The 23724-nt window shown below is 42.3% G+C and overlaps 1 protein-coding gene across 1 annotated transcript in view; it reads left to right on the forward strand.

Moving 5' to 3' along the window:
• Window positions 1-23724, forward strand: part of Slc9a2 (solute carrier family 9 member A2) — an 83257-nt gene that overhangs the window by 43483 nt on the left and 16050 nt on the right. Inside the window, exons 4-5 of the mRNA XM_028775470.1 lie at window positions 13523-13740; window positions 14593-14795. Of these exons, the coding sequence (XP_028631303.1) occupies window positions 13523-13740; window positions 14593-14795 (421 nt within the window). The remainder of the gene's footprint in view (window positions 1-13522; window positions 13741-14592; window positions 14796-23724) is intronic.

Here is a 23724-nt window from a genome sequence, read left to right on the forward strand (position 1 = left end):
ACTTCATTGAATATGAAAGCACCATTTCTACCTACAGTCCCTTGTATTTTCAGGTAGGATTTAGGGGTGTGTGTATGTGTGAACTTTTGTCTCTGTGTTTGTGTGTATCTGTGTATGTGTGTGTTTGTGTGTATCTGTGTATGTGTGTGTGCTTGTGAGTGTATGTATGTTCATGTGTGTATGAATGTGTATATGTGTATTTTTGTGTGTATATATGTATATTTCTCTGTGTGTATATGTGTGTATGTGTATATGTGTGTGTTCGTGTGTTTGTGTGTGTATATATGTGTGTTTCTGTGTGTGTGTCTGTCTGTGTGAGTATGAATGTGTGTGTGTGTGTGTGTGTGTGTGCATGTGTGTAGGATGCATCGTTGTCTAAGTGGTTTCAAGTTTACTTTCCATGACAGTAGGACTTAAAGTAACGGGAAGGTTTTCATCCCACTCTCTACACATATCAACAGCCCTGGACACTTTTCCTTATCAAAGCACCTTTGAAGGGACAGGAAGGCAACTAACAGGTCTTTTAGGAATTAAAAATTCTTGGCTTCATGCATATGCTTTGAATTTTATGTCAGAACCTGCTCATGGTGACTCCCCAGGCGATGGGAGATACTACCTTCTTTTCTGGAAGGCTCTACTGAAGTTTGTTATCTCCCTTTGGATACCAGGTTCTGGTGCTGAGCTTGTACCACGCACAAACCCCAGGTGTCAGATGAACATGTTCTACTGAAGAGAGGTACTTGACCACTATGTAGTTTATAGTGCAGAGAGAAAAAATGGCTTTCCCTGTGCCTCCCACCCCCAGGCACCAGAAACTTCAGAAATACCTCATGTCTTCAGAGAAGAGAGTTGATGTTCAACATTCTCTTCATTTTTTAAAGAGTAAATAATTCTATAGAGTTTCTCCTCTGAAGGATGCAAATATTTTCTATTTGTTGTTCAATTATTGTACCTGATTTATTGCAAAGAAAGTAGGAATCAGTAACTTTTTAGCATCATTTAATGAATGTGTACACTGCAGGCCTACTTGGCCGCAGACTATCTTGGTGGATATTTATAGCTGTACTCTGGTTCTCTAGAGGCTGAGCCAGCCCAGTCCATGTTAAGAAAAATGGGGAAGGGAGAAGAGACATAAAAAAGAAAGAAAAAGGAAGTTCTAAAATGCAAATGTTTCTAGAATGTTTGCCACTGCACTGAGGTCTCGGTGCAGGTCCAGCCTGTGGTTGGGGTGGTCACTGCTGCAGAAAGCATCCTCTTCTCTCTCCATGTTTTTCTTTGTATGCCTGGCAATCATCTTTTATTTTACACTTCGAGAGGAATGAGAACACTGATCTTGTTTTCTATATTGTACTGATTCTGAGTACCTTTATTAGTTCTTCATAAAGGTTCTAAGGAACCAGGGACATAGGTCGTTGACAAACAATACCATTCATCAGAAATGTGGTAAAACTGAGCAGATCAAAGTCTCGAAAGGCTATGGTAATTTGGGTTTTAGCTACTTTAACTTTAGGTGGAAAATAATTGAGAGAAATGTCTAATTGGTCCATTTGCAACAGATGGGGGAAGTGGGAAGAACCATGTTGGAGAAGTTTTGGGTAATGTAAGCTTGCGCTGCTGGTTCAAATGATGAGTTAGGGCTGTGGGCTTTTCTAGGAAAGGATAGCTGTGGGCTCAGCTGTCCTCGACTCATTCATTCTTCACTGTACTTTGCAGCATCTGGGAGCTTATCACTTCGAGACTCATGGGTATGAAGTCATTTTTCTCCATGTTAGAATGAGTAGGTCTTTTACTGCTGTTGTCAAAAAATAAATGTAAAAACCTTAGAAATCACAGGAAACCACAGGGTTTGCACATAATTTTTGCACAAGCCGTCACAATGATGACATATTTTAGACACAAGGAGTATCTTGAGCATCCACCCTCCAGCAGATAGAGTTGGCAGGAAGGAGTCAGAGACCAAGCCTGGAGCCCAAGGTCTCTGACTCATGGTCTTGCATTTCTTCCTGGGTTACTGTGCCTTACAACACACAAGAAGCAGTAATTGTATTTTCAGTTTTGGCTTACCCCTTCACTGATATCATACCTGGACATGACCAAGCTCTTTGAAATCAGATATGACTAAGCAAATATAGTTAGTTATACAGTAGAAATTGGTAAATGGTAGAAATTTTGTCAAAATTAGGCAACGAATCAGGCAGACAAGAGGAAAGTAAAAAGAAGTATTACAATCATCTGAGAACCTTTAGGGAAAAGAGAAAACAAAGAAACAAACAAAAAGCTTATTATCTTTTATTAGCCCTTACCCAAGTTTGCTTCGACAATAGGGCAAGAATTTTTTTTTAAGAGGGAATTTGAAATGGGATAGCCCAGAATTATGTAGGTAAGTTAAGAACTCTTTTGTATTTATTTCTGTGTTTTTAGTTGTTTACTTAGAGTCAGCTGGTGAATAGCAGGATTTACATGGTATTAATTTTTCCTTCTAGCCTGTCTAATGTGGTTGCCACCGCCCACACATGGCTTTTGATCACGTGAAATGCAGTTAGCAAAAATTAATTGTGCCCTAAGAGGAAATGTTTGGCATCAGTAGGAAAAAGAAAACAATTATAGAAAATCTTGTTAGTGACTTTTATTTTAATTAGACATTAAAAATTATGATATTTGGCCATTTTGGCTATGAAAATCAGCATCACCAATTTGTATATATGTGTGCTAAATTGTGTGGGAATAAGGAAACTCAGTTGAACAATTGCCTCTATCAGAGTGGCCTGCGGGCACATTGGTGGGACAGTTTCTTGATGGTTGATTCAGTCGATTGATACAGGAGGTCAGGCCCACTGTGGGCAGTGCCACTTGTAGACAGGTGGTCCTTGGCTGTGTAAGAAAGCAAACTGAACAAGCCATAGAGAGTCAGCCAGTATTTAGCAACCTTCCATGGTCTCTGCATCAGTTAGAAACCTCTTGGGGGTTTAGATATAAATATCTTCAACATTCCATCTGGACTGCAGCTCTCCCTGGGTAGAGCTCGTGAGCCCTGTGACAATCAGCAAAAGGAACCAGAGTCTGTAGTCTGGGCTAGCAGCTATTTTTGTGAAATGGATTTGTAAAGTCATGTAAGTTTTAATATTAAAAATAATTGGGTTGCCTCCTCTTCTTAGAAAGAAAACGATGTCAAAAAGTGTTATGTTCAGCTGTTTGCGGATACGGAGCATGTTCTTCTTATCCCAGCATTTGGAGAGTGAGCATTTGAAAGGACCACCATGAGTTGGAGGACAGCCTGAACTACAGAGTTGAGGTCCTGTCACAAAAGCCAAAAACAAAGAAAGGGCACTGTTTTTGTTTCCATCTTCTTTATAGATGGCTGGGAAGTGATTAGTGTGGCCCAGTGTTGAAGATAATCTAGGCTGGGTTTTAACCCTGATGGCCAGCCTTCCTTGCCTCCGAACATACTTCTGATTCTGCGGGCAGGCCACACTGGTGTGTGGTGGTGGCTGTACCATCCAAATACACATTAGTTTCCCAGAATTCATCAGTAGGATGAATCAAATAAACTATAAACACTGTGCCTTGGCCTACTTAAGAAAATTCCCATGGTAACATTTATTTAAATCAGAAGAACATTGACACCATTTTCCTAGCAGGACCTAGTTACCTGGTTATGGTGCTGGGCTCCTTCAGTACCAACATGAGGGCAGATTTGGGGCATAACTGGAAATTCTGCAAAGAAGAAAATATAGTGATATTTGCCTGCTAAGTTAAAAATGACAAAACAGTTCAGTAAGCTGTCTCAATTCAAGAACTTGTTCTGCCTTGTCTCCTTAAAGAACAAAGACACACATGTGTCTAAGAGTGGATGGTTTCTTTACCAATCTTTACATTCCCTTTAAAGAAAAGATATGTGATATCACTGTTGACTTATGCTTCAAGAATACCAAGTTAAAGAAAATCACATTGCTTTCTATTAATATTTAGTTCAAACCATAAAACGAGATAATGAATTGTAAGTAAAACTTATTGATTTATTGCTACAAAATAATTATCTTTTCTTCCCAGAACTTTTTTTGACATTAATAATGAAGTGACAGTAACTTTCTAACTAGAATGATGTTTGACTTTATTTCGGTATTGAGTGGTTGGCTCCAAATAAACAGTTTAAACTGTAGAAAAAGGCAAAGGATTTTATGATTTAGTTGTACAACATTAAACAACTTAGAATAAGTTATTCAAATACAAGGGTGTCATAATTGTAGGGAATCTTAAAAGACTCCCTAAAACCCATAGGGGGAAGGCTTTGTTGCCAACCTATAGGACATAGTAAGATCTTCTGCAGTTAGGGCTGAGTGGAAGAAAATCATATCACCTGGGGTGTGCTCCTGAAGGGGATACTGGGAGATGTGCCTCCTTCCACTTCTCAGCCACCGTAAGGTAGCTTCTCTGACACATACTGGTATACTTTCTCACAGGCCCTAAGCAAGAGGGCCAGATGACTACTGACCGAATCTCTGGACACAAATAAACATCTCTTTTTTAAGGTTAAGTGTCACATGTTTCTATTGATAGACATCCATCTATCACAGAGTCAAGACGTGGTCTTCCTGTGACCTATTGGGCACCTGAAGGCGAGTGCCTCACCTTGATTTCCAAGACCTCAATTTGTTTTTAATTCGTCCTTTGCATGGAGAGGCCATATCTTGGGTGACCCTGAGGATAAGCTGTGTCTCACAGTGAACAGCCATGTGACATTTCTCTTCATGCCAAAGCACACCTCTCTCTCTTTCTTCCTGTGCCACTTCCTTTGCAATTACCAAAGCTCCGAGTTTTCACTGTTCTCAAGAGAACTGGCCAAGTGGCCGAGCCTGCCTTCCCATGAGTCCTCACACTTAATCCAAAGCTATTTGAGGTAACTTGAGTCATCCTGTGCTCTCGTAGCCAGGTGCCCAGTTCAAATAGGAGAGTAAAGTTCTGTGAGTGTGGGGAGTAGAGACAAGGCATGAAAAATGAGGGCTGCTGGATTATGCGAATAAGTAAAGCCCCTACATGGACAGGTATGGATCACTGGGGACATGACACCAAGAACTCCCTTGCTCACTAAACCATCTCTTTGTCCACACTGGCCTTCTCTGTGTCATGAATGGGTATCTCAGAAGCATTAAGGAATAATGCACATAGAAATTGGGTTTTGTGTATCTGCAACCCAGCTGCTTGGAGAGTTGGGGAGATGTAGCCAGCCAATTCCTGTTAGGAAATATTTCAAAGGAAAGGCAGTGGCTTGGAGAAGTATTTGAATGGAACTATCAAGAGCAACCCTGAGTCATAAAATGTGAGGGCTGTTGCCAGTGGAAGACAGTGGTTTTACAACTGGCTTGCCTGAGACAGCCACTCAATGCACTCTGACTACATGTTATCAGGGGAGGAGAAATCACATTTAAAAATAGGATAGAAATGATGACACTTTGGGTGAGATCTCACTGACGAAGAGAAGAACATTCTGAGAGGGTGGGGAAGCAGAGTGGAGACACTGTGGGGTCTCCAAGGAAATGAACTCCAAGGAGGGGAGGAAAACTGTCTCTCACCTTTGTCAAGTAGGTATCTGAGACCCATTCTATGCTTTCCCCACAGAACGGATATACTTGTTATTCTGTTACAATAAAAACAGAGGCAAATACCTCTGTGTCTCTTTTACACCAAGGTTTCCATTGGCATGCAACTGATCATTGTATGGTTCTAGGGGTGGTGGGGGGGTAAAAGCCAGAGGTCATAGCCTTAGGGCTACTAAGTGGACCAACTGCCTCTAGGGTTGAGTAAGGTGATTCACCTCATGTCCCATGCATTTCCCTGTCCCAAGCCAACTGACTGTGTCCCATCTGCTTTCTTAAAAACGATGGTACATTTAGAAAATACTTAGCAGGACCATTGCATACAAACTCCCAGATTCTCTTGGATGAAGCAAGGCATCTGTGCCTTTCCAAGTGTTTTCACTATTTATGTTGCTCACAGACACACTCTTCTAACACACACACCATAAGAGACTCCAGGAAGCAGCCACTTGAGCTCATGATTCCAGGACACAGGAACAACCTTGAAAATGCTTCGTACCTAAGAGTGTCACAAGGGTGTTGTGTGGCATCTCCCACACCGAGTGCCACCTGTGATCTCTATCTTTACCATGACCATGTGGAGGGCTCCAGTTTCATTTCTGTGTTAAGAGTGGACCAGATCTTTAAGGCTCTTTGAAAATATTTCTCAACACTCTCCAGCTAGTCACTCAGCCTCATAGTCCTGTGATTCCTTACGGTTTGTTGAATTTTAGACAATGACTTATGGTCCTTTGTGTGATCCTACTGCGTGAAATCCCATTTACATCAGGTTCCAACAAGCAGTATGTAAGCACAGAGTTGAATTGGAGTTGAAATAAGTTGAATTGAAAGCCTTGAAAGGTAGAGGAAGCAATATGTGGTCTGTGGGAGAGGACAAGGTAATAGGAGTAACCCACCGTTTCCAGTAGTTAAGGTGACTCGAATTTTTTTCATACTTTACAGAAGGACATTCAGTTTTTATGCTTGAGTCTTCCTCTGAAAACAATTTTATTTGCATTTTGTAATATGTCAAACTCACTTTCTCTTGGTCGCTGGGTTTCCTGGAAGAGACAACTCACTCTATAGTAATTTCATGCTCTGGAATAATTAATTTACTTCACATGAGTGAATTCTTTTTCTGAGAATCTACACTGTGCCCAGAGGCACCATAAAACCTGGATTTAATCAATACAGAGAAAGCTACTGAATAGGTCTTCAACACTTCAAGGCTTGACTCTGAGTATGCCTTCATGTTGGCAAAGTTTTCATAGAAAATATAGGAATTTTTGTGTTATTCCTGTGATTTTATTTACACATTTTAGTATCACATGTGTATTTGTAGTGTGAGCAAATTAACTGTGCAACAGTGTATGTCCTAGAACACTTCAAAGCAGCTCTGATTCTAGAAAGAATCTCATAATGCTAAGATCAAAATTGAAATTAGAAAATAGACCGATCTATTTTTAAATGTATTTATTCTTATAAACTTCTAAATAATAGGTATTTTCCCTATAAAAACACAGAAGCATGTCTACGTATATCTGTCCAGAAATGATACATGCATTATCTTTATAACATATATGCACATTATATATACATATATATGCATATATGCATATGCATACACATTATATTTACAACCAGAAACCTGCCTCCAGCCCCTGATTTCAGTACTAATGCTTGCTTCCTTTGGTTTTAATGATCATAACCGTCTAGCCAAAGAACCTGAACTTGGTAGCTACTCAGGTATAGAACCAATACAAATCTATACTTTCTCAAAGTACCCATAAATAGAAGAAATACGCAGTCTAGAGAAGGCTGCTAGCTTCATGGGCTGCTATAATGGAATCATAGCCTCCTACAGATGAAGGTAATCACTGGAAGAATTTTCTATTCACAGATAGTCAAATGACAGATTGTTTAAGTAGAAACTCTGTCTCACCCTTGAAGACCCTGTTGAGGTAGTATTAGCTAGCATGATTTTTGCCTATGCTATATTTTAAGCAATTCCAGGATAAAGAAAACCTCAATTGCCAGTGGATGCAAAACCCACTAATTACAGTGATTTTACTTTTCCATCTCTAAATTGGTGATAATCACCGTACAGTTATGTTAAACTGAGGTAAGATAATCACAGAGCAGAACATTTGACCTCTATGTGGTCTCTCTTGATGAAACCTAACACCTGTCAAAACATGTTCGTGTCTTGGTGTGTTATGTAGACCAGGTGCTGGAATGGGTTTTGAAAATGAAATGACAAGCTATCAAGGGAAGCCAATTATCCTTATCCTTTTGGCTTGCACCCTTCCAAATCTGTCCTGTGTGTATGTGTCACTCCTCCAGAGGTTCTTGTCTAGAGTATAATTCAGCTCATGTCAAAGTACCATTCCTATTGAGAGCATGTCCATGTAGTAACTGGTCAAGATGCATCAATGATGCCTGCCATATACAGAGTGGGAACATTTTTCTTGCTCCTCATGGACTTAGGAGATATACATAGGGACAGAGATGATGGAGACCGGAGACAGTTACATTCACAGATAGAAAACACAATGTCTCCTCCTGCCTACAGCACCGGGTAGGAGCTCCCAATGGTTATGTATAACTATCGTTTTCTGACCCAGGACTTCATTTCTGGTCTTGCAGGGTTGTCATTCCACTCCCCTCTGGCTTCCAGGGCTTTTCAGCAGTTTCCTGAGCATGCCAACCTCTTTCTTTCAAACTTCTGTGCATTCCTTAAATGGTGCTTGTCCATCTGTGAGTTTCCCATCTATGAATTGCACTGACAGTGTATCAGAAATATTTGTAAAGGAGGATTGCATAGATTTGACTGAGTGAGGGTGATGGGCACTTACTTAGTGCTTACATTGTGTATAAGCAATCCAGGGACAGTTTATAATGTACAGGGAGTGTGCTTAGTTTTTCTTCAAATACTGTCATTTTATGTAAAGGGCTCAAGAATCTTATTATATCCAGGGACTCTTCAAAATGCACCACTACAGGCAGGGAAGGGAAGCTGTGCTTCTCTTCCATTTTTTCTTTCTTGATGGCTTAAAATTGCACAAATGCACCCTCTTCTGTGGTCTAACTAACAATTTCCTTCCCCAAACTTCTAACAAGTTCTTTCCTTTGATTTTACATTATTATTTACCCCTTGAGAATTTCATACGTGTATATACGTGTGTTCTAATCACATCCAGCCTCAATTCCCTCTTTCAATTCCTTCCGAAGCCCCCAATACCACATTCATCTCCAATCTTCATGGCCTATTCTTTAAATAAAAATATAAAATAACAACCCAGAGTCTATGTAGTGTGGTCTCTATGCACATGGGGGTAAGACCACCCACTGAGGGAAGATTTACCCACCAGGGAATAAATCTCTGAAGAAAACTGATCAGTCTCCTCCAGAAGTCATCAATCACATTCTCATGAGCTCCGCCCACTCCATGCTCAGTAGTGACTGGTTGATCTTGAGAAGTTCTTCGGCAGTAGTCACAGCGTCTCTTCACAAGTGTCATTGGTTATGAAGACAATGTTAATGCATCCTTTCTGTTCTTGCTTGCATCTGGTTCCTGAGGTGTTGAGGGACAGTGGCTGTTTCTCCCCTCAGACTAGGAGCTTTTGGAGGCTGAATGTGTGCTCTATTAGCCTTCATAGATCTTCATAGACCACAGCTCAGAATTTCTCACCAGGAGATGCTCCGAAAATTTTGGTTGATATAAAATATCTATTAATACTCATATTGCCTACTGCTACAAATAAGAGAGCTAACTATGCATGGAATAAGGGATAACTCAGTGAAAAGAGCTACAGAGTCAGGTCATACTGGGAATGCTAAAGGTCAATATTTTTTAATGACGGTGGAATTAAGCAATTCAACTAGAATTTCCTAAAATATGGAGGCTCTAGTTAGACCGTTCTTTTGTCACACTAAACCCAGGGACGCACACCTGAGTCAGATATTTCCATAGAGCTAAGGAGAGTTGGTCACTGTTCTATATCAGTTTTGTAAGCGTACTGCAATTCTCTAGAAAAATGAAGGGAAAGCAGGTTTGCTGGATGGTTAAAAATGGTCTGTTCTGAAATGTAACCAGCCAGAAGGGGCTGAGGAGGTTTTATTCCTCTCTGTTCACATGACACTGGTTTCCTTGCTCCTCCATAAAATACCAGCTTCTTTGTTGTACCTCCAGACCAACTTCTTTGTTGCTTTGTGTCCTTGTGACATGGATTGATCTGCAGTCACACCAGAACGGCAAAATCTATGTGGAGAAACACCTTCCAGCCTTTGATTGAGTGGCCATAAACATCAAGTTTACATGGTTAAAGCAGAATAGCAATATTTGGAAATTTTACTCCAACCTTTCCATGCATTGGTACTGTAGATGAACAGGTACTCCCCAAGCAAGGTGTTCCTGGATACCAGGATTATACTCATCCCCCAATGTGTTCCTCCTCATGAAATGATGCAAAGAGTGAAACTGCTGGATTACAGTCGGGGTCCAGCCAGCATGGACATCACTCCCGGTCATGTGGGTGATACAGCATTACAGAAGTCATCCACTGGAAAAGATTCCAATGTCCAAGCTACATCTTGAATCATATCTGAATGATCAGTGTTTGTTCAGTTGCTTCCCATCAGGAAGTAAATATTAATTTTGCTGTCATTATTTGCTTATTGTTTAAGTAATGTGGTGTTTATGATTGTGGAGGGGTGGGTAGCATACTCACACAGCCTTATTCCTGCCTCCTCCCCCAAAAAAGGTTTTCAAATGATGAGTGAAAACTTTGAAAGTGAAGAAAAGAAGGTCTTGAATCTGGGCTGAAGAAACACAGAGTTAGACTGTTCTTTTGTCACACTAAACCCAGGGATGCACACTTGAGTCAGATATTTCCATAACACTAAGGAGAGTTGGTCACTGTTCTATACTCGATAGCAGATGGTGTTTCCCTTTAAAAATAAAAGTAACAGAGGGAAATTAAGTAATGAGAATTTGGTAATCATTATTCTCCACAGCTGTTTATATATTTATAGATCTCCTTGATCTTTAAGCATCCTCCCCAAGGGATTAGAATATTTTAAGGAGTAATATGGCCATTATAAGTTATATTCAAATTTTATACTTTCAATGTTGAAAATAAACTCCTTTGTCCTTGTTGCTGACCCTCTTTTCCCTATAAAAGGCTGCAATCCAAACAAGTTAGAATTTTAGCTTGGCTTTTTCATCATGTTTTTTGTACTAGGGAATCTTGATTCCTAAACATTTGATTTTAAATATTCAAGTAAGCTGAGCCTGGTGGTACAGGGCTATAGATCTAAAGGAGGTTGAGGCAGGAGGATTGCAAGTTCAAGGCTGGCATTAGAGAAACTTTAAGGCCAACTTAAGCAACCTAGTGAGACTTTGTCTGGAGATTACCGGTGAAGGGGCTGGTGTAGACGAAGATGCTCATCAGAGAGAGTATGCCTGGTGTTCAGAAGCCTGCAATTTAATCCCAGTTACTCCTGCCATATCATGCCAAACCATGAAGAAAAAAAAAGCTGGATTTCTGAGATATAATTAACCAGGAGTATCCAAAGACTTCTACATCCTAATTCATAGAACGTACTAAATAACTTACATTATAAGACACATGGGACATTGCAGGTGAGATTCAGTTAGGCTCTTGAGATGCAGAAGCAGCAATAAACCTCACGGCCTTGGTGTTATCACAAGACCCTTATGAGAGGCAGTTAATCGTCAGAATCGAGGAAATGTTAGGGACAGACTGATGATGTGGCTACAAGCCAAAGATTGTGAGCAGGCTCAAGAAGTTAGAGCACAAACAGAACAGAGTCTCTTTAGAAGCTTCCAGAAGGAGCACAGCTCCCATCACCATCTTGGTTTTTGATTTTGACTTATTCAAGGAAGTTCAAATAGACCTTGAAGTGCTAATTTCTTACCATAGACATAGGAAGCAAATACAGATTGCCTTGTTCTTGAGACTAGAGGGGTCAAGGCTTGGCAGGAAGTGGAAGCCTTCTCATTAGACCTCTGGGCTCACTGAGAACTCCCAGGTGTGAGGGTAAGGTCTACAAACAGCACTGACTTCCTGGATGAGTATTTGGGCACCACCATTTACTAGCTGTGAAATCTTGAGTCTACCTTTGTTCTCCTATTTCCAAAAGTGGGGGTGACAATAGAACTTGCCTCGTAAACATGTTATGAGGATTAGCTGACACAGCCCAAACAGAAAATTTACTCAGTCCCTGGCTCCAAGGAAAGGTTCCTCAAACACAAATCTGTATTGTATAAGCCCTCAGCTATGCAGAGGCTTGGCCATGTTTGTGGCTGCCTAGTTTTATTAGCTCATTTTAAAGGCTGCCCTTTCTTCTGGAAATGGGCATGAATTATACTGTCTTCACCCATATAAATCCAAAAGAAACACTTTTTTTGTTCTGATGGCAGTAGGGCGGTAGCATTGTGCTTAAATACAGGGTCCTCACAAAGGTGGAGTATTTGTTTTGTTTCATATAAAAACAATATGAAAACACTGATGTGAGGAACAGGTCCCTTCTGCAAGGACACAGGCTTGCGGCTCTCTGCCAGCTCTGGTCTCAGAGCATCTCAGTTTTGCATTATTCAACTGTCTCATGTCATAGGGGGAAGCTTTTCTTACAAACAAATGTTTGGGTTAAGGAGGCCACCTCATAGGCAGAAGACAGTGAAGGCAACTTTGGTGTGACTCTGGGGTTGAACCAGATACACTGTGCCTGGCAGTTGCTTTATGGCTCAGTTACACTCAGTGGAAGCTGAGGCAGCTCACCAGAATCCCATCTCTCTGTTTCCCCCTCAGCTCATTATGATAATGAAGTCCTGTGGCCCTAAATGGTGAATACACCACTTCATACAGGACTTGGTGTGTGCTGTCACATGCATAACACAACTCCATCTTTGAGTTGCACTTGAGTTGGTTAGGGAGTGATATCCTGGAAAGATATGACCTTGTCTGTCCACATAGCAGAAGATACTGAAGATCATGGCATGCTCTGCAGATGATGGGCAGTCAGGGTATGAGGTGTGAACCAGATGTTCGAGATACAGTGAGGGAAGGATAGGAAATGTGTGGTCCAGTGAAGGAAACACACAAGGAATGAGAGTGCCCACCTTGCCAGGATGTGTCTGATCTTTCTCTGAGGTATGCAAAGATGCCATGTCAGATATGCTACCCTAAGAGTGATAGCCAGGAGCACAGTGGCCCCAATATTGTGAAGAAAATGCTAGAGAAAAGAAACAAACCCTCTTTTTACTTAGGGATTCCTGGGGCCTACCTTGAATTTGCAGAAACAGACCCAATAGACTAGTTGAGATGATGCCCAGAACATAGGCATTGTGTTAAGGAGATGGCTTAGTGGGTCCAAGGCACGTTCATGAGGAAGAATCCAACATGGATAACACCCAGTCATACAGAGAGGGGTTTAGTTAGGGAGAGTGGGAGTGGAGGAGAGGATCCCACTGCAACCAGAGAGAGTGTAGGGTTCTATTTTGTAGTCAAGGTTTTTAGATAATATAGGGATAAAGTGTGTACTGGTGGAAGCGTTGGTTTTATGGGATGATAGTGGGTTTCAAATTATTTTGGACTTATTTGGGATGCTCAAAAGACTGCTGATGGTGATGGTGACGATGGGTTGGTAAGAGAACATGGGTATATAATAAGCAAGCTGAAGGGACTAGAGAGCTGGATAGAGCAGGGTGCTTCATACCACAAGTATTAAAGAAGATCTTCAGAGAGGGCGAGGGTTATATGCAAATCCTGTTCCTTTACAAAGTCCACAGGCCATGAAAATAGAGGGCTTACTTAGGTGTCCCTACAGGCAGGAGGCAGTGTGATTGTCTGGGGTTTAGGAGCCGACTCTGGCATTCTGACTGTGGTAGACGTGACATTTAAATGGAAGACACATCTCCCCTCTAGGATCACGGCGTGTGCAATGACAATGAATAAGTATGTGGAAGAGAACGTGTCTCAGAAGTCCTACACGACCATCAAGTACTTCATGAAGATGCTGAGCAGCGTCAGCGAGACCTTAATCTTCATTTTCATGGGCGTGTCCACCGTTGGGAAGAACCACGAGTGGAACTGGGCTTTCGTCTGCTTCACCCTGGCCTTTTGTCTGATCTGGCGCGCACTGGGTAATGGACAGTCCTTTGCTCTGTGAACAGTCGGTGACACTGGCACACAGGGGGGGAAGCTTCTTCTGCCTTTATTGCCTCCTTTCATTTCTTCTTTGTCTTCATCTTCATCTTCTTTGTCTTCTTCTTTCTCTTCTTTTCATTTCTTCTTCATCTTCTTTTACTTTCTCTTCCATCCCCTTCTCTTTCTCCTTCCCCTCCTCTTCCTCTTTCTCCTCCTTTTCCTCCTCACTCTTTCTCCTCCTCTCCCTCCTCTTCCTCCTTCCCCTCCCCTCCCACCTCTTTCCCTCCCTTCCCTCTCCTTTTCTCCCCTTCTTCTCCCCTTACCCTGCTCCTCATCCTCTTCCTCCTCATTCTCCTCCCTTCTTTTCCTCCTCCTCTTTCTCCCCTCTCCCTCTTTCTCCCCCTCCCCTCCTTGTCTTCCCACTCCTCTCTCTCCTCCTCCCCTTTCTTCTCCCTCTCCCCCTTCTCCTCCTTCCTCACCTACTCCCGGGTCTCCTTTTCTCCCTTCTGGATCCCTTTCCCACTGACTTCTGTTTCCCCTACCGTTGTTCTGTTTTCACACCCCCCCTTATTTTAACTTTTTCCATTTTCTTTGTGCTAATTTATCTTTTCCAGTCTTTTACTGTAAATAAAATTAAGCCTCTCTTTTTGTCTCTAATCATGATAGGTGGAAGCATGTTATCCCGATAAAATAAGAGCAAGGATCCAAGAGTCCCCAGTATTTGCAGTTCTGGGGGCAGGGTTGGTGTGGGGTGGGCCTCGTGGGTCTCTCCTTAACACACTATACAATCACAGAGACTCAGAATCCCCAGTCCATATTCACAAAGTCTGTTCTCTCTTTGTCCATAGGCGTCTTTGTTCTGACTCAGGTGATTAACTGGTTCCGGACCATCCCTCTGACCTTCAAGGACCAGTTCATCATTGCCTATGGAGGACTCCGTGGTGCCATCTGCTTTGCACTCGTGTTTCTCCTCCCAGCGACTGTGTTTCCCCGAAAGAAGCTGTTCATCACGGCTGCCATTGTTGTTATATTCTTCACCGTCTTCATCCTGGTGAGTGTAGCTTTCTTCTAGAAAAGTTCTCTCCCTTCCGCAGGAGACGCACAAGTTCCGGTTTCCGGATGAATGAGGTCCATGGATGTGAAGTCGCATTAGGTGCGTTGAAGCTTTGGGAGCGGTGCGAACTGGGAACATGATATTTCCTGTCAGGGTTCATGTGCTGGATTGGGTACGGCACTACAAGAGTCCAATTTGGTCACTTGGCCCCACAGAGGGAACGGTTATTTTAGGAAACTCGGCTCAGGGAGTAGAGTTTACTGCTGGAAACTGACGAACTGCGCACTCTAATCCTTGTCATTTGCCTTGCTCTCCGACCTAGTAAATGTACTTGCTGAGTGCTGGTTGGAAGCCATGACCTTCCAACGGCTACTTGACCGGAAGTACCGGCTGCTGACAGTGCTTTCCCTGGAGCAGGGAAATGGTGAATCCAGCATGTTGTGAGGAAGCAGTAAGCAACTTGGTCAATATGCCAGCTCTCAGATTGTAATTTACTCTTATTCATTCAGCAGAGAAGTATTTGTCTTGTGTTCTGTGACAGGCACTGATATCAGAGTTTAGGAGTCTTCCTGAGCCAAAGGTTCTTGTCTTTGCAGAACTTCCATTGTTGTCAGAAGTTAGGGGAGAAACCTGATAGCAATGTGTGGAATATATTTAAAGGAAGATATTATACAATAAATGAGACAGGTATAAGGAATGGAGAGGACACCATAGACAGAGGGTAGGTTACAACTCTAAAGCGATATTCACAGAAGGGAAAGGTGAGGGTTATGACATTTGCCAGTGGGAGGTGGAGACATCCAAGCTGAGGAACATTCCAGGCACACGATCTGGGGGAGATCTTGTTTCCCAAGCAGAATGTTCTTGGCTGGAGTACAGGGTGGGCTAGAGTAACACAGAGGACATGGTGGAAGCTTGTATTATTTGGGGCTGTGAAGAGATTTTCCCTTCTCCAAGGGAAGGGGACACAAAGTAGAGTCCAAGGAAGACTGCATACAAACCCTGATGGTGGCCAGAAAAGAGGTAAAATTCCAAGGTACCCTGAAGGCAGAACCTGCAGGATCTCTCTAGATGTGACGTGTGTGTGTGTGTGTGTGTGTGTGTGTGTGTGTGTGTAGAAAGAGGATTCGCTGGTTCTCAGGGCTGATGCCTGAGTAAGGAAAAGAATAGACTTGTCCTCAAGTGAAGAGGGGAGGTCTGTGCTTGAAGGATATCAGAACTGGGGGCAGGTGGCAGTTCAATTGCAAGCTTGTTGGGCTCAGGGTATCTGGGAGACTTATAAGTGCAGACACTGATAGAACAGGTATTGGAAGCTCAGGTTCAGTAAAGAGGGCAGTCCTCGACTGATGGTATCTGAAACCACAAAATGGAGCAGATTTTCCAGAGAGTGAACATTTACAGTAAAGAAACAGAGGACACCAAGGTTGAGCCTTGAGGCCACCTGACCTTAAGGCCTTAGCAGAGAAGGAAACTAACACAAGGTTTCTATCCTGCCTAAGCGTCTATAAATGCATCCTAGATACCTTACCCAGAGCATCATCTGCAGTATGAGTTCCTGTAACTCTCAGAACCATTCTTGCCACATAACTCCAAGAGCTTAATGCCCCTGATTGTTAGATAAAGGAAGTGAGGCCCAGAAACTGGAGTGAACTAGTTTTGTGAAGTTGATCATCACCTGGTGGATCTTTACCCAGAGAGGAGAACACAAAGATATTGATGGTCTTGTCCCAAGCCAGCATGTATAAATGTGCCTTGTCTTAACAGAAATGCTTTAAAGAAATGGAACATTAAAATAGGTTATATCAAAGTGTGGGTGTGTAAATCGGTTTGTGTGGACATGCTAGGTGATGTTGACATAGCGACTGAATTTCTGTGGACATTCTCTGCACATATTCTCACCACCACTCACATATATTATAACCTAGCAAATGCTGCCTCTTTCAGTGCATTAGAGGTTTCCTTTCTTACTCAAGAAAAAAAAAACCAGGCGTGCAAAGAGTCCTCAGCATTGCAGTACAAGCAGATTCTTACAGTCCGTTCTCCTCCAGGCAGCCCAGCTTCACTTGTCAGCTTCAGACCACCCAACATGAGAACAGTGGGCTTTGTAGAGTCCTGGCCATGGACATCCAGGAAACCCTGCTAAGGTTGAGATGACACTTTCCATTACAGTTTTTTATAGATCCCTTCAGGGGCTACCACAAGGTGGTGAGCATGTCAGGGGTCAGATTAGAGCTTTCCTATGTGTGTCATCTCATTTTGTCCTCAAAACAATCCTCTGAGACGAAGACCAGCATCACTTCCCAGGAGCAAACTCATTCTCAGAGAAGAAAATGACCCGAGGGTGAAGTACTAAGCCTAAGGCTGACTGTAGCCTCAAAAATACCAAGCTCTTTCTGCTCTGCACCTCTAATGCACTGAAAGAGGCAGCATTTGCTAGGTTATAGATATATGTGAGTGGTGGTAAGAATATATGCAGAGAATGTCCACAGAAATTCAGTCGCTATGTCAACATCACCAGCGTGTCCACACAAACCGATTTACACACCCACACTTTGATATAACCTATTTTAATGTTCCATTTCTTTAAAGCATTTCTGTTAAGACAAGGCACAAGTATAAATGTTGGCTTGGGACAAGACCATCAATATCTTTGTGTTCTCCTCTCTGAGTCAATGAAAGATCTTCAGGGACAAGAGCCTTCATGGATTTGTTGCCTCCGTTGATAACAATGCTTTCTGGAATCCTTTGGAGCACCCACCTGAAGTTGAGCACAGTGACCTATTTTCCTAATGAGTACAAGGTGTTTGTTGTAGGGAAGTATGATACAGAATACAAGTGAATGAATGGTGTGGTGTGGTCACTACTGCTCTTGAGTGTTATGTGCTGTATGTAGCTATACGGAACATACCTTTAGACAGCTGGCAGCTCAGGTGCTCCATTTGCTCCAGTCTCACAACACAGGAGATGGAGGCTTTCAGTTCTGGGGTTACAGGGCTACAGGATCACTGACAGAGCTTCTCAGCTTCCTGTTGTGTGTATAGGCTATTGCTAATCACACTGTACATGTGCAATATTTCATTTCCATGACAGTTATAGTCTTAAGAAGTGCTTGGGCCATGTAGGCTGCACCCACTCCCAGTACTTTTCGGCTGCATTGGGTGGGCCCCTGGGAAGTGGACCTACAATAATCCCGTCATTGGGCTAACTCACAGCCATCTTAGTCCCTTGTAAATGTTCAAGTTACCAACCATTTGTCAGTTTGGGGTGTAATATTGTCATAAAGGAAGGCTCCCCAATGTTAGCGGCCATATCAAGAACGGCCTTGGTTTAGGAAAAAGCCAATTTTTGTTGGGGTGATCAAGAGGCCAAGCTCTCTAGCGAGATAAACGAGGGCAAAGCCAGGCATACCAGGAACCCTTCTGGAGGGCGTGGGAGTCTAGGGTTCGACAGTAGGGGGAGGCAGGGGAGCTGGCAGCTGTGTCAGTCTCCTTCGGAGTCACTTCTGGATCCTCTTCAATTTTCAGCTGATGGTAATGAACTTCAACCGTCTTGTTGATGGCAGAATCAACCTGGTCCTTTCACCCACCTCGGGGTCCCTTGACATTGCCCATCGTCGACAGCCTAAAGCCTTCAACCATCGATGTGACTCGTCTCACATCAATGTTTTGGGGTTGTGAACTTGTCTAAGACCCCCCATAATTAGACATCCAAATTCAAAATTCACATAGTTGGGATTGATCATAAGACGCCTTCTCTAACTAAACAGAGAAGGGGGAGATGCCAGAAGCCAGGACCCTTGCCCTTACCCTTACCCCCTACCTTTCCCCACCTGCACAATGTCCCCTGAAGCTTGGCAACTGCAAGATCCTGCTTGGAAACTGCAGATAGACTCAAAGCAGTGTACCATATCTTCTGAAGAATAGCAGGGAGACCATAACTCAAGCAGTGTACCATATCTTCTGAAGAATAGCAGGTAGATCATAATTCAAGGCAGTGCACCGTATAGACCATGACATGTTTCAAGGCACAGGCCAAGAAGATTCTGTACTTTTCCACCACCTGGCCCCTCTTACCCCCTCCCCTTGTAAAACATGCTATAAAAAAGCATTTCATGTTCAAAAAAAAATTAAAAAAAAAAAGAAAGTAAAAGAAGTGCTTGTAGCGGCCAGGCGGTGGTGGCGCACACCTTTCATCCCAGCACTTGGGAGGCAGAGACAGGCGGATTTCTGAGTTCGAGACCAGCCTGATCTGCAGAGTGAGTTCCAGGACAGCCAGAACTACACAGAGAAACCCTGTCTCAAAAAGTCAAAAAAAAAAAAAAAGTGCTTGTAGCAAGGGTTTCTTTTGGCAGGCATCCCTCACTCTTTGATAGGAGAGTGAAATATGAGAGACAAAAATAGAAGCTGAGTGATGGTGACTAGAAGCACTACTGAGGGTGCTTGTGCATGAGGGTAAGGTATAAGGGTCCCAAATGGAGAAGAAGGAACACAGTCAACAGGTAGGCAGTAGGAGCCATGCATCGGCTACTTTGAGTGTGGTGGACTTGTCAAGCTAACTAACCCTTTAGTGAAGGTGCACTTTAGGGGTCAGTGTTTAGACTGTGCTAGTGCACACAGGCCAGTCTTTCCCATTATAATCTCTTTCTGATAGCCATATGGAAGGAGAGGCCATAGCTCTCCACGTTATACTAATGTTCCTTGTTCTTTCCAGTGGGTGCATACCACTTGATTATGACCACCCCACTCCTTCCCGTATTTCTCTCACCACTGTTTCTCTAGACAACACAAGACACACATGCAAATTTACACCAACATCCTTCAAAAAAAAATAATAGATCCCTGAAATAAAACTGGAGAGAAATCTTAATGATGGCAAGAATAGCTAGTTACAGATCCATGCAAACACATCCATATTTTCAAGTAAGATATCTGTTTTCTGCCAAATGTCAGCTTTTATGTTGCTGGACCTATTATCAAAATTTAAAATTTATTTGCGTAGAGGTGTTTTTAATGCATGTACGTTTGTGTACCACATGGATGCTGGTACTCTCACAGGCCAGAAGATGGCATCAGGTGCCATGGAAATAGAGTTACAAACCATTATGGGCTGCCTTGTGGGTGCTGGAAATGAAACCCAGGTGCTCTGTGAGAGCAGCCCATGCCCTTAGTGACCAAACCACCTCTCCAGAAGTTCCCATTATCAAATTTTAAGATCTATTTCCTTCTCCTTACGTCAGAATTTCTTGAAGGATAAATTCCTCCAGTCTGGTACATTGTTATGGCTGTCTTCAAAAATAGGTGAGACATGAGTTATTACTTATCATAACTTGTCATGATAATTTAAACATTGCTTAAATCATGCTGCTAATTTGAGTAACACATTATGCTGCCTTTGAATGCAGCATTACTTATGGATCTACACATGCGCAGTCTTGATGTCTAGACATTTGAGTTTATCTTCTTTTCAACAAAGTAATATTTCAACCAACAGGTCATGCTCTAAAATTGTATTAGAAATTGGGTTCTGTGAAGCACAGAGCACAAAATGAGAGTTTAATAGGGCCAATCTGATCTGTTCTTTTGACCTCGTTCCATGTATGTTCTTTCAGTCTCAGTTTACCTAGCTGTAGGATGTAGATTGTGGGACCCTTCTCTCAAGTGTTGTAGGGGAATATGTATAAACAGTGCAATACCTGACATAGAGTTTTCATCTTATTATTCCATGTAAAATATTAGGATAAACAATAATAGAAGAGGGAAGTGGTGTCATTCAGTATGCTTTGATTTGGGCTGAAAGGTAGAGTACAGTAATCCTTACTCACTTATCCCTAAAGTCATGTAGAAGATCTGAAGAATACTACAAATATGTCCAGAAACTACTCATAAATTAATGAACTAGATTTAAAAACAACAACCCATCAGCTTTCTGTTGCCATTGCATGTTGATGACATAATTTGCATCCTTGTGTAGACTGTAAGGCAAGCAGGTGGATACTGACACCAGTCTGATGGATCAAAGACAGAAGACTTTATTATTCATGGGAGAAGTAATAGCCAGAATGTTATGTCAATTTCCCTGAGACCTTGGTTCCATGGAAATGGCACAAAGGGCTCATGAAGGACAGATGCCTGTGTAGTGGCCTGCTTTACAGGAGGGGTATAGAGCTTAGGAATTTATCACTGTCTGTGAAGGATGATGTTGTTTTATTTCTCAAGATTGTTCTTTGCTCATACCCTTAGGAATGCCCCTGGTAAAAGGCTCTTTGTACATGCAGGAGCCTGGGGATGCTTAGGGCTCATGTGCTCTTAGTGATAAATATTTGATGATGTTGCCTACCAAACTGAAGTGATGGTACTCGCTATCTAATAGACACTGTGAGGCCCCTACCATGTGCTCTCTTTTGTTAAATAAACTACCATATTTAATTAATGTAACATTACCAACTGGGTAGGATTCCATAGACATCAGGATATTTAATATAGTCCTAGATGACATGAATAGGAAGATCCATTTTTTTAAAAAAAATGTATGGAAACAGTTTAAGATGTGAAGAGAACAGTGAAATTTATTGCCCAGTGTTTTCAACTGAGCATTCAGAGTTAATTTACTGATGATTAACTAGGGAATTATTGGGTCTATAGGGGGAGAAATAATTTCTCTATAGCTATGTAGGGTTTGTGATCTGGAATTCATGATAGAGGCCTGGGGGATGGGAGACCCCAACTGTGGAGTCATCTGAAATAAACACATTTTAAAGAAATGAGATGGGAAGAAATTAGTCATAATGAGGGAAGAAGAAGAGGAGGGGGAAGAGGAGGAGGATGGCGAGGAAGAGGAGGAAGAAGAGAGAAAGATGAGGAAGAAAAAGAGGAAGACTAGGAAGAAGAAAGGAGGCAGAAGAGGAGAGAAGAAGATAAAGAAGAAGAAAAAGGAGGAGGAGGAGGAGGAGGAGGAGGAGGAGGAGGAGGAGGAGGAGGAGGAGGAGAATGTTCTGAAGGCAGAGACTTGAGGAAGCTGGATAATCTCAGGAGAGTGAACACAGTGGTTGGTGATGAGAGAAACATGGAGGGGGGAGAGGCAGAAGCCCAAGGGTAAGAGAGTTTGCACAGAGGAATCCATAACCCTAGAAAAAAGCAACAGCATCCTGGGTGAGGAATGCCCATGCTCACAGGAGCTCTATGATGAGAGTGACCTCATGACTAACCGGATCCAAAAGAGAGACACTAGGGGCAAATGATCTTCCAGGAGAAGGATGACAGGCAAGGGGCACTTGACAAATATGGCTCTCATTCCAGTTTTTGTAAGATGAGATCTTCAGCTATACATTTGATTGTAGAAAATATTTGTTTCAGTTTGCTTACAGAGTTTAAAGACGGACTTCTGGTATACCCCTCTATCGCTCACAGTGCCTTACTCACTTGGACTTGAAGCAGGATCTGTTCTCTTATTGACCCTGGAATTCCTCTTGTCTTGGGGTAAGCTGGAGGCCAGCAAGCCCAACAATCCTTCTGTCCCAGCTCTCACAAGCACAGCACTATTACTGATGTGTGTACCCATGCCTGACTGTTTCTATGGGGTCTAAGGATCTGAATTCAGCTCTTTATGCTTACGTAGCAAGCATTCTCACACACTGAGGCATCTCACCAAGCAAACAATGATAGGTTTTAATAATAAACTTCTTGTAAGTTTTCTAGGGAAATACTTGCTAACTCAGCATGGAAATATTAGAAGCCCCTCTTTGTCAGTATTAATTCCACAAATAAGAACTTGTTTTTTTCCTGCAAATGGACCAAAAGAATGCTTATTTTAACCAAACAACAGGTTAGGCTTTCCTCTTCTTTTCTCTCATTGTTGGCATGAAGCAGAGATAGAACAAGGTAAAAATGTTACTCCCAGTAATTCTCTATCCTTGCTGTTAGATGACTCTGAGGAGGACCCCAATTTGTGGTGCTGAATTTGTTGTGCCAAGGTTGAGTGACAGGTGAGGATTTATTTGCACTTTGCAAAGAATTTTTTCATATTTTGTTACAAGACTCTGGATTACATTTTAACTTTTTCATCCTCCATAGATAGCAACAAGCTATCTTACTTCTTAAAAGTCCTACCTAATGGCTTCCCCTGTAACCCAAATTAGAAATTTTCCAAAGGGATAAAATAGGTGACCCATCAGAGGTATCATCTCTCTGTGCTTCCAAACCAGAGGCTTTGGCTCAGGTAATAAAATATCCTGATTGGTCAGGCAAGGCAGGCACACATGCCACATGCTCTACTTCCAAATAGATGCCTGAAAAAGGAAGAAGAGAGAGAGGGAGAGGGAAGGATCAGTGTCTCACAAATGATTTCTACTTGGCATGATGCAACAACTGAAAGCAGTTTCCAGAGATGAACACATACTTAAAGGAATGTGATTCTAATTAGATGTACAATCTTTCAGTTATTAATTGTGAACTTAGATGTGTTATACTTTTACCAAGTTGAGTTGATCTGGGGGTCTCCACACTCACTTCCTGGACTTGGTCAGTGTGGTTTACCCATTCAGTTCATTGACTTCAAGTCTGTCTGGCCAGTAGTAATTCAACATGAGGGTTGGAGATGACCAATCTCTGTGAGCTCCTATGGACTCACATTAGTTGATTCTGTGGGTTTTCTAGTGGTGTCCTTGACCCCTCTGGCTCCTACAATCCTTCCTGTCCCCTCTTCTGTAGGATTCCCCCAAGCTCTGTCTAATATTTGGCTCTTGGTCTCTGCATCTGTTTCCATCAGTTGCTAGGTAAAGCCTCTCAGATGACAGTTATGCTAGGCTCCTATCTGCAAGTATAGCAGAGTATCATTTACAGTGTCAGAGGTAGACTCCCTCTCATGGCATGGGTCTTAAGCTGGACCAGTCATTGGTTGGCCATTCCCTCAATTTCTGTCAGAACCATTT

This window comes from Grammomys surdaster, unplaced genomic scaffold (genome assembly GCF_004785775.1).
Source record: "Grammomys surdaster isolate TR1022 unplaced genomic scaffold, NIH_TR_1.0 255, whole genome shotgun sequence".
NCBI lineage: Eukaryota > Metazoa > Chordata > Mammalia > Rodentia > Muridae > Grammomys > Grammomys surdaster.